The sequence below is a fragment of the Alosa alosa genome, chromosome 17 (assembly GCF_017589495.1).
Source record: "Alosa alosa isolate M-15738 ecotype Scorff River chromosome 17, AALO_Geno_1.1, whole genome shotgun sequence".
Taxonomy (NCBI): Eukaryota; Metazoa; Chordata; class Actinopteri; order Clupeiformes; family Clupeidae; genus Alosa; species Alosa alosa.
Genome location: NC_063205.1, coordinates 23,847,485 through 23,859,984, shown reverse-complemented (window position 1 = coordinate 23,859,984; position 12,500 = coordinate 23,847,485). Strand labels below are relative to the sequence as shown.

At 44.0% G+C, this 12,500-nt stretch overlaps 1 protein-coding gene across 1 annotated transcript in view; it reads right to left on the bottom strand.

Moving 5' to 3' along the window:
• Positions 1-12,500, bottom strand: part of usp6nl (USP6 N-terminal like) — a 57,556-nt gene that overhangs the window by 15,378 nt on the left and 29,678 nt on the right. Inside the window, 3 exon segments of the mRNA XM_048267468.1 lie at positions 2,799-2,908; positions 6,232-6,310; positions 7,455-7,494. Coding sequence (XP_048123425.1) covers positions 2,799-2,908; positions 6,232-6,310; positions 7,455-7,494 — 229 coding nt within the window.

Here is a 12,500-nt window from a genome sequence, read left to right as displayed (position 1 = left end):
ATACCCAAAATCAAAATAAATTGTTCTCTTGTTTTGTTGACTTTAAAAAAGCTTTCGATTCTATTTGGCACAATGGATTATTCTACAAATTAATTGAAAGTGGTGTAGGGGGTAAAACATATGACATTATAAAATCAATGTATTCAGGAGCTAAATGCGCCATTAAAATTGGATCCAAAAGAACTCATTATATCCCTCAAGAGTGCGGAGTGAGGCAGGGCTGCCCTCTAAGCCCGACCCTATTTAATATATATATAAATGAGTATACTGGACTATACTGGAAAAGTCACCCGCCACTGGACCCACTCTGCACAACAGTGAGGCCACATTCCTGCTCTTTGCAGATGATCTAGTCCTTATTTCATCAATGGAGAAAGGACTCCAAACTCAACACCTTCAAAAGTTTTGCGAGACCTGGGCGCTGGCAGTTAATACAAACAAAACCAAAATAATGACCTTTCAAAAAGGATCCAGATATCAGGGAAGAGAGCATACATTTAGCTTAGGACCACAAGTAATTGAACATGTTACAGATTATACTTACCTAGGCCTTAGAATCAAGTACAATGGAAAATTTAACATGGCAGTGAATGAACTAAGAGACAAGGCACGCAGGGCTCTATATGCCATAAAAAGACAAGTTGCTTTTGAAATTCCAATCCAAATTTGGCTCATCAGTGGCATCATCAATATTCTCATCAGTGATAGAACCAATTGCCCTTTATGGCAGTGAAGTGTGGGGCCTACTTACAAATTGGAATTGGATAAATGGGAAACACATCTAATTGAGACCCTGCACGTTGAGTTCTGCAAAACCATCCTAAAAGTCCATCGGCATTCAACAAACAACGCGTGCAGGGCAGAATTAGGCCAATATCCTCTTCTAATTAAAATTCAAAAAAGGGCAATCAAATTCTGGAAACACCTCAAATTAAGTGACCCACACTCTTTCCATTACAAAGCCTTGCAATACCAAAAGTTGAGCAAAGACAAGACCTCTCCTACCAACCTGGTCCACAGCCAACCTTTTCTACTAACACATACTGTACTAACACCCCAGGAATGCAAGACCAGGTCCAAATTACCCAACATACTCCACCAAAGCAAATTTCCTCATATTTAAAAGATAATTATTATCAACATTGGCAATCAAAAACCAAATCACAAAGCAAATAGCAATGCTATTTGGCCCTAAACAGAGAGTATACACTTGCAAATTACCTGACTAAAATTAAAGAAACCAATTTGTGAAACATTTTGACGAAATACAGTCTCAGCAACCACCGCTTAGCTATAGAAACTGGCAGACACAAGAAAACCTGGCTGCCCAAAGAGGAACGCTTTTGTAAGCAGTGCAATGGCAATGTTGTTGAAACTGAACTCCATTTCTTAACAGAATGCAAAACATTTCAAGCAATCCGTGAAATCTACTTCCCAAAATTTGAAGAAAAATATGCTAATTTTATGACTCTACCAATCCAAAGCAAATTACCTTTTATTTTGGGTGAAGACAAATCTAGCTGTATCATAGTTGCCCAGTGCATCCTTGCCTGTCACCAACTGAGGGACAGTGAGTGACTTACATTGAACCTACATTTGTACATATCCTCACACAGAAACACGCACGCACACACACACACACACACACACACACACACTGATATATCTCTAGCCACACACACACGCACCCTCACTATCCTCTGTTTAAAAATGAAATGACATTACGATAATTTATACTATAGGCTGCCTATATAAATATCTGTTTAGGCACATAATTCACTGATACATTCCTTGTCTGTTGCTATGTCCATGTCTTATACCTGTATGTTCAATGTATGTAATAATTGCTTTGGCAATACAAATGTCTAACTATTTGTCATGCCAATAAAGCACTTTTGAATTAAATTAAATTGAATTGAATTGAATTGAGAGAGAGAGTGAGAGAGAGAGAGTGAGAGAGATGGGTAGATGATAGAGAGAGAGAGAGATGGGTAGATGGACAGAGAGAGAGAGAGAGAGAGAGAGAGAGATGGGTAGATGATAGAGCTAATAAAGGAAAAGTAGGTAAGTAAAGTAAATAAGAGGGAGAGCGCGAGGGACTGATTTGGAGAGATGAGTTTTTAATAAGACTGGCTTCAGCCCAGCATAATACTGTGTGCAGTATTACTCACACACACACTCTCTCTCTCTCTCTCTCTCTCTCTCTCTCTCTCTCTCTCTCTCTCTCTCACACACACACACACACACACACACACACACACACACACACACACACACACACACACACAGACAGACATAGGGAGATGTGCAAAACATGTATGCAGTTGCAGAGGTTCTGAGAAACAAAGTGTGTGTGTGTGTGTGTGTGTGTGTGTGTGTGTGTGTGTGAGTGAGTGAGTGAGTGAGTGAGTGAGTGAGTGAGTGAGTGAGTGAGTGAGTGAGAGTGTGTGTTAGTGTAAGTGAGAGAGTGTCTTAGACAGCAAGAGTGTGTGTGTGTTAGTGGGTGTATGTAGGAGGAAGACAGAGAAAAAGTGAGTGGGTGAGTTGGCTAAAGAGAGATAGAGATTGTGTGTGTGTGTGTGTGTGTGTGTGTGTGTGTGTGTGTGTGAGAGTGTTTGTATGTGTGTGTGTGTGTGTGTGTATGTATGTGTGTGTGTGCCAGTCTCTGTGCACCCATAAATGTGTATTCTTCTTCATATTTGTGTGCAGAAGTCTGTGAATGTGAGGCTTAAGTGTGGCTTAAGAAGGGGTTGCAATGTATTGTGTGTGTGTATTGTGTGTGTGTGTGTGTGTGTCACCTCGTAGAAGTCCTTCTTCTCCTCCTTGATCTTGGGAATGTCGAGCAGCAAACACCAGACCTCTCCACGCAGTTGCAGCGGAATCCCTTTATAGATGCGCCGCATCAGCTGCACAAAAACACACACAACACACTCAGAACTACAATACCCATAATGGTAAAAACATAAAGGAAAACACACACACACACACACACACACACACACACACACACACACACACACACACACACACACACACACACACACACACACACACACACACACACACACACACACACACACACTGTGAATCTCTCTCACACAAACACACGGCCAGACTGACAGACAGACAGACAGACATACCCTACGGGGAACGGAGGTAATTACACAACAATAAATACTCAAAATTGAAATTCAACAAACTCCAACCGAGAAATGGCTCTAATTACAACAACGTCTACTGCGCTATCATCACAGACGCCACTTTGCTTAACAACTCATAATAAGTTCTGGAGAAACAAAAACAAAATCACAAAAACAAGAAATCAATAAGACCACGAGAGTTAATGAGCCTGGGAGAAGAGGGCCAAGAAAGCCGCGCCGAGAAACGAGTGGTCGCCACGGCGACTCGTAATGAATTTTCATTTGCTGGCGCCGTATCCGAGGCAGTGCTAATGTGAAAATGATGAGGTCCTTTCCTTCATCTGTGTGTGTGTGTGTGTGTGTGTGTGTGTGTGTGTGTGTGTGTGTGTGTGTGTGTGTATATATATGTGTGGCACTGCCATGCTATCTGACAGCATCTTGGCACTCACACTGAAAGGTGATATAAAACGCTGGTACTTACATTTATGTCAAGTCACCAGAAGAAGGTAGGGGTGTGTGTGTGTGTGTGTGTGTGTGTGTGTGATGAGCATGAGGCTTCTAGTTCCGACCATAAGTGTGGCCAAAATGGCTTTTCTGCTGCTAAATTAGTCACTGTGGGATTGCCACACACAAACTCTCTCTCTCTCTCTCCCACACACACACACACACAAAATAGAGCCCCAGGCGATCTCTACCACACCTGCCTCAAGGACGCCTCAACCACACACAAGGTCACACGTGTGTTTATGACTGCGCTCTGCTGAATGTGGGTGTTGTGAAATGTGTGTGTGAATAAAAATGTGTCACGACGTGCAAAGCTGACCAATTACGAGACTCAGTTTGTGTAAGTGTGTAAGTGTGTGTGTAAGTTAGTGTGTATGTGTGTGCGTCGAGACATAGAAAAAAAGGCAGGGATCTCAGGAGACTGTGTAGTAAAAATTATCTATGTACATACTGTAAACAAATGTAATCTTAACTTCATCAGCCCGTCTGCCTCATATTTGCATTAACTGATGATTGTGCCTGGTGAAGACATGCCTCGGCCATTTGCAAATCAAGTCTTTTGTCATGTACGACGGCCCAGCTTTTGTCTTATGCCAGACTTCTTGAATTTCCCCTGGGGATCAATAAAGTATCTATCTATCTATCTATCTATCTATCTATCTATCTATCTATCTTCACCATAGGTGGTCGGCGCCAATTAAGCACGCATAGGTCAGGGGCGTGTCTGAACTTTTCCACTGGAGCAGACAAAGAGCCTTCTAACAGGATATAAGGCTGTGAGAAACGACAATCGAGAGGTGACTTGAGGCAACTTGTTTCATGTTTCTCCTCCGAGCCGGCTTGTAATAAACCTGGGAGCGTCTCCCTTTCTTAACACATCTCAGCATGGTTTTGCTTCCACGTCATTTGTAATTCTCACCACAACTGAAGGTGGAGAAGATTAGAGCACCTAAACCCCAATCTGCTTCAACAGCAGAGACTAACGCCACACACACACACACACACACACACACACACACACAGACAGACAGACAGAGGGAGAGGGAGAGAGAGAGAGAAAGAAAACTGACAGACACAACACACACAGCGAGAGAGAGAGAGAGAGAGAGATAGAGAGAGAGAAACAGCCACACACACACACAAAACTAAACGCCGCCATGAATTCTCATTCAAACGCCATTAAAGTCATCCTTCTGGAAGACGGAGCAAGAGAAAGAAGAAAAGAAGGGATGAGGTGAAGGTGAGGAGGGGAAAAGAAGGGATGAGGTGGAGGTGAGGAGGGGAAAAGAAGGGATGAGGTGGAGGTGAGGAGGGGAAAAGAAGGGATGAGGTGGAGGTGAGGAGGGGAAAAGAAGGGATGAGGTGGAGGTGAGGAGGGGAAAAGAGGAGATGAGGTGGAGAAGGAGGGAAAAACCCCGTCGCTCTGATGACTGCTAGTATACACACACACATAAAATGCTCACACATTTACACACATACTGCTCACACATACTGTACCTACATACAAACGCTCAGACATATACACACATGCGCAAACACACACATAGATTTCAAACCCACATATATGCACGAACGGTCGCACGCACACACGCGCGCACTCGCCTCCAAACTCAATCACAAAAAAAAAAACACATAAACAACACCTGTTTGCATCCACACAATCTGCTCTGAGTCCAACTCTATAAATGACCAGCACACTCAGATAGCCAGCAGTCAGACAGCCAATTTATCCACGATTGTCCAGAGAAAACAACTGACAGTATTATTGATTGCAGTTTGTGGAAACATATCTTTGTGTACATAAAACAAGACTCACGAAAAACATTGCTGAAGTGTGTAAGTAATTGTGTGTGTGTGTGTGTGTCTAACGGTCCGGAAGAGGCTAAGATTATAACGCATGGTAAAGCAGCCATTGCACTATAGTTAGCAACCAGAGAGATAGTAATTATTGATCTCCCATTTACCAGCCTAGTGTATCATCTAGATGACTCCATCTGTGTGTGTGTGTGTGTGTGTGTGTGTGTGTGTGTGTGCAGAGTACCAGATGAAGGCATTCTACATCACTGGTTTCTACAATGACCAGGGTGGTGCAATTAGTTTGAAATGAGTAAGTCAACGGCTCCATCTGCAACACAGTGTGTGTGTGTGTGTGTGTGTGTGTGTGTGTGTGTGTGTGTGTGTGTGTGTGTGTGTCTGTGTGTGTGAGTGTTCATAACTGTAAGAGTGGAGACAGCTTGTCCATAATTGTATTTTCCCTGAGAAAGCCAAACCCCTACCAGCAACTAATGAACACAATAAGTCAAGACCATTAAAATGGACACATACACACACACACACACACACACATAGATGTACAAGCATGTGCATGCACTCACACACACACACACACACACACACACACACACACACACACACACACACACACACACACACACACACACACACACACACACACACACACACACACACACACACACACACACAGAGTAAACAGATGAATTACGGTACAGCTGCATTCCACAGGCATAGCAACGACACACCACAGACAACTATGTCTAATTACACACACACACACACACACACCTTTTTTCGCTGTTCTTGTACTTGTCCCAGCTCTTCATCATCTTTAGCCATTTTGAGATCCTCTCCAATTCGTGGTGCTTTTGCTGTGGACAAATCACACACATTCATTACCAACGAATGACCATCATTACACATATAGCACTGATACTAGCACCTTTACCACTACAGTAATTATTAACAACATATCCTTTAAGATAAATCAAAATCTGTAGAGATTCATTCTGCTGTGAGCTTTAATGTATGTAGGTATATGACACCACTTCCTGTCTTTCATGACCTCATTAATGACTGTATTAGTAGCATGATAATTAAGTTCATTAACATTAATAACTCAATAACAGCTCATTCATACAAACGGCAACATTTGCTGTTTGAAGCTGAACGTCCAGTCCAGATCTCATTACAACACCACGAACACTTCCCCCACATGTTCTTTGTCAAAGGGCAGCACAGTGCTGGACATTCTATCATCATGAGTGCTTCCTGGAAACTGGACGCTAAGCTAATTAAATCAAACTATCTGTTCAAGGCTTCATGCCAATGTTGTCCGAGAGTGTGCTGTTTTTATGGTCATGGCGGTCCACTCAGGAGCCGGGTGTGTGTGTGTGTGTGTGTGGTGTGTTTGTGCGTGTGTGTGGTTGTGTGTGTGTGCGTGCGTGTGCATGCGTGTGTGTGTGTGGTGTGTGTGTGTGTGTGTGTGTGTGTGTGTGTGTGTGTGTGTGTGTGGCATGTGCACATGGTCACTATTGTCCACTCAAGGACAATCTCTCCCAATGCTAGCTCTATTACTCAGAGCCCATAAAGATTTCTCTCTGGATGTGTGTGTGTGTGTGTGTGTGTGTGTGTGTGTGTGTGTGTCCATGTCTCCATCTCTGTCATGTATCACATGCTACACAGAGAGAGAGACAGACAGACACACACAGACACACACAGACACACACAGACACACACAGACACACACAGACACACACACACATTTAAGTCCAGTCAGCCAGTGCAGATCATTCATCCCTGAGAGAAAATCATTAGAGAGATTTTCGCAACAAGGACAGAAGATAACGCTATTGAATCAGACATGGTGTTCCTTGTTCTCCAACAAAGACACTCACTCACTCACACACTGACAAACATTCGGTCACAGATCAATAACTTCTAACACACAAACAAAGAGGCTTAGAACCATTGTCATTGTAACACACACACACACACACACACACACAATCTTACCTTCTCCTCCACCGAGTCGTATGATGGCAGTTCATTCTCACTGAGGAGAACACACACACACACACACACACACACACACACACACACACACACACACACACACACACACACACACACACACACAGACAGACAGACAGACAGACAGACAGACAGACAGACAGACAGACACACAGAGAGAAGGAGAGACAGATATAAACCCACATCATTAGTACTACAAGGCTATGCAAAACATCTCATGTAGTTTATACAGATAATTTAATTTTATTAAACAGAACCAAGTTCTCTGATGTCTTCCCTGCCTTTCTGTGATATGTTTAATTCATTCATTCCCTGTTGCTCATAAGCTTGTCTTTGTGTGTATGTGTGTGTTTGTGTTTGTTTGTTTAGGAACTGTACCAATATAAGTATAAGTATAAGTATAAGTATATATACTTTTTTGATCCCGTGAGGGAAATTTGGTCTCTGCATTTAACCCATCGGTGAATTAGTGAAACACAAACAGCACACAGTGAACACACAGTGAGGTGAAGCACACACTAATCCCAGCGCGAGTGAGCTGCCTGCTTCAACGGGCGGCGGGGGAGCAGTGAGGGGTTAGGTGCCTTGCTCAAGGGCACTTCAGCCGCGGCCCACTGGTCAGGGCTCGAACCGGCAACCCTCCGGTTACAAGTCCAGAGTGCTAACCAGTGGGCCACGGCAATAGCATCAGTTACTAGCTGTATGTACATATACTTGTGCATTGTGCTATGTTTTATTCATTCACCTTAGTACGCAAGTTAGTGCGTGTGTGCGTTTGTTTGTGTGTGTGTGTGTGTGTGTGTGTGTGTGTGTGTGTGTGTGTGTGTGTGTGCCTGGGAAAGTTTGCTCTCCAACAGGAAGCTGACTCACAAAATAAACAAACAGCGGCACTGGGTATCGAGCGGCCGCTCCGCTCAGCGTTGGCCCTGACCTGACACAACTCCTCACATCACCAGGGAATCTTACATCCCACTCACTCCTCCGCCATCTTGGCTCTTGGGCCCGGGGCCAGTTGCAGCTCGGGTGCTGGCTATAGGCCTTGGCCCTGGGAAACTGTGCGAGCCGTGGCGGTGCAGTGAGGAATGAGCCGGCTGGGCAGGTTTATGACACCCGGAGGTGTTGGGGTGACTAATGCCGAATGGTGCGCAGCAAACAGATAATGACTATTGATGAAGATTGGTGCTCGTAAATCTGGGAGATTTAGGACTCTTCTCCTTTGAAGCAGACATTAGTTATGCAGCTATGCAGCTATGCAGCTTGAGAGAGAGAGAGAGAGAGAGCAAAAGAGAGAGAGAGAGAGAGAGCAAGAGAGACAGAGTTTGCAATAGGATTAAGGTAAGTAACTGGATGATTGCAGAAGATTGGAAAGAAAATGAAAAAGACAGAGAAAGAAGGATGAGAGACAGAGAAGGGGAGAGATAGAGGTAGAGAGAGGGAGAGGTAGAGGGGGGAGACAGAGAGGTAGAGAGAGGGAGAGGTGGAGAGATAGAGAGGGGGAGACAGAAAGGTAGAGAGAGGGAGAGGTAGAGAGATAGAGAGGGGAGATAGAGGTAGAGAGAGGGAGAGGTGGAGAGATAGAGAGGGGAGAGGGAGAGGTGGAGAGATAGAGAGGGGGAGATAGAGAGGTAGAGAGAGGGAGAGGTGGAGAGATAGAGAGGGGAGAGAGGGAGAGGTGGAGAGATAGAGAGGGGAGATAGAGAGGTAGAGAGAGGGAGAGGTGGAGAGATAGAGGGGGGAGAGAGGGAGAGGTAGAGAGATAAAGAGGGGGAGAGAGGGAGAGGGCTCTACAGTGGGATCAGGGAGGTGACACTGCAGTTCTAAAGACATCATGCTGGAAATAAGGGTTACCCTCTGTGTGTGTGTGTGTGTGTGTGTGTGTGTGTGTGTGTGTGTGTGTGTGTGTGTATTATGCAGATGTAGCAGAATCTGATGAGTCATCTGCAATAATATGGGACCGTTATCATAGTCTTTGAATAGTTAAATAACGATGTGTTTGTTTAACCGAGGATGCATGTGCGTCTGTTTGTATGTATATTGTTTATTCATCTCCTGGCAACAACTATTAGACTTAGGCTTCAGGCCAATATCACTCATTGAGTTTCAATTTTAGATCGGAACATTCCATCGGAACTCTCTTCTCTTTTTCTCTCTGATATTCCATGTCTGATTACATCACTTCCTGTGTCCAGTGTTGTGAAGTCATTTCCTGTGTCTCCTACTTGATGTTGTACTCAGATAAAATATCTCACTGTCAGATTCTCTCTCTTTTTCCCCTCTCTCATACTCTCCCCTTATCTCTCTCACTCTCTCATACTCCCTCTCTCTCTCTCTCTCTCTCTTTCATCCTCTCCCTTTTCCGGTGTCAGTCTCTCTGTTGTCCGGGTGACCACCTCGACCTCTGATCCCAAAAGGAAGTTGGTAGCGTTTCCTGTCGATAGCCTCCCTCGGCTCTTTAACTGCCCTCTCATCCTCTCTCTCTCTCACTCTCTCTCTCTCACTCTCCCTTTCTCTCTCTCTCTCTTTCCCTGTCCTGTCCTGCCGCCTACGCCAAATTAAAAATTCTAATTTATTTGAATTAATTAAATTAATTTGTACCGCCAAAGCAGTCATTAAATGAATCAGAATGCACATCCAATACACACATAAAGCAAAACAAGCCTCTCCTCTGTCCATCTTTCAGTTCCGCTGTCCCAACTCCACTGTGTGGTCATCTGCACATGTTTATTATATTATCTCTGTCTGCCTGGGTTCTCTTCCTTCCTTTTGGCAGATCTCTGATTGGAGATGACGGGGTGGTGGTAGATGGGTTGTTTAGGTTTTAAGATGAGCATGCAATGATGATGCAGAGAGATAAGTGTGTGTGTGTGTGTGTGTGTGTGTGTGTTTTGATGATGATTATCACCACTGATGATGTAGAGAGATAAGATCATCAATGATGATGTAGAGACCCCCACACACACACACACACACACACACATCACCCCACTGCTATCACAAGGCATTTCACAACTTGTCCTTATGACAACTGAAAGGCTCACTCAATCTCACTCTTTTGGTCACACACTGTCAAACACACTGAATCTTTCTCTCCAAAATGCCCTCTCTCCTTCTCTCTACCCATCTCACTCACTCTCTTTCACTCACTCACTCACTCACTCTTTCTTTCACTCACTCACTCATCCTCATTCTTACTTTCTCTAACTTCAACTCGCTGTCTCTTTTAGACAGTTGTGTTTTTTAATTCATCATGAAAAAAATAAATATTTTGTGTTTTCAGGGTATTATGTACATACACTGTGTGTACAGTGCAGCTTCATAAACACTGTGGGCCAGATGTACGTACATTTGCGAACGCAGCGTTATCAGCGTTATGGACACACCGCAGATTGCGAACGCTGTCAGACCCAAGTTTCCGGCGTATTTATCAATCGTTCGATCCGTAGTGTAATCTGCGCCTTTCTCTGCCTTTCTCCACCCATAAACGCAATTTACGAACGTCCACAACTGAATGGCAGAGCCTACATAACAAGCGCAGTTGAATGAAGTTAACTGATGACAACATTAAAAAGAATCAAACGTTTAGCGATCATGAAATACATGATAAAATGTCAACAAGCAGAGAGATAATGAAGATCAGTAGTTCTACTCAAACTACTTGTGCACATAGGCTATGGAAGATTGGTCAAATCTAGCAAGTAGGAAAGTTTAAGTGAATGACGTGAAAGTGAAAGTAAGACATTCGAAAGGCCAACGAAAGTTAAGGTTGCTTTTGATAGTACTAAAACTGGTGTTCTAAATAGCGATTCTGTTGTCTTTGAAAGGTTCTCTTATTGATGCATTGAACTACAACTTGGATTAACACCTGCTTTTACAAGGCGGAAGTATTTAGGCACAGAAAAGACGTGCGCTTTCACGAGCAGTCTTCGTACATATCGCGGAATACATAATTAGGCGCTATTTACGCTTCCCCTCCCCTCTCTTTACGCTAAACTCCCACTTTCCCCTGGATCCTCCCATGAATGCATATGCATGACACGAAAAACATAATGTGCCCTTTTTCAGCTCTCAAGGACAGGCAGTTTTGCTTTTTAACATCTTTGCGGCCTGTTTGTACATACCTCGCAATGATTTTACATGCACATTGCGATACAAATACGCCTGAAGTGGGCGCAAAAGCGTTAGTACATCTGGCCCTGTGTGTACAGTATAGCTTCATAAACACTGTGAGTACAGTATAAACGGCATACACACTGTGTGTACAGTATAGCTTCATAAACACTGCGTGTACAGTATAGCTTATTCCTCTTCATAGATAATATAGTGTGTCTCCTCTACACTAGCAGCTAGCCGCTCAGCCCTCCAGCCTCAGCCTCCATTCACCCACCCCTTCTGCTCTCTCTTGCCCAGCCAGGAGCAGCCCTCTCTGGGCTCAGGCCCCTGCTCTCCCCCCTTGGCTCTGGAGCCCTGTGATTGTGGCTAACCGCTCATTTCCCTCAGCTGCCAACCCACATGTGGCACCCTACAAACACACACTCACTCATAAACACACCCAGTCACTCACACACACACACATACACAGTATACATTCACACACATACACACACATATACACACACACACTATACACTCACACACACATTACACACACACACACACACACAATACACACATACATACACACACTATACACTCTCTCTCTCACACACACACTAAACACTCACTCACTCACACACACACACACACTAAACACTCGCACACACACTACTGTCTCTCTGGCACACACATTCCCTCACACACACACCTATATATAGACTCTATGTCATTACACTGTAGTGTAGGAACCATAGGACCTTATCAGACCAGAGGGCTGACCAGCGAGGGTGGAAAGAGGACAGAGAGAGATAGAACCCACTGAATAGAGGAGTGGATGGAGAGATGTGAAGATGAACAGATAGATGGATAGACAGACAAACAGACACACATGCAGGGAGATCTATGGAAAGATGGACAGACCAAGAGAGAAAAACA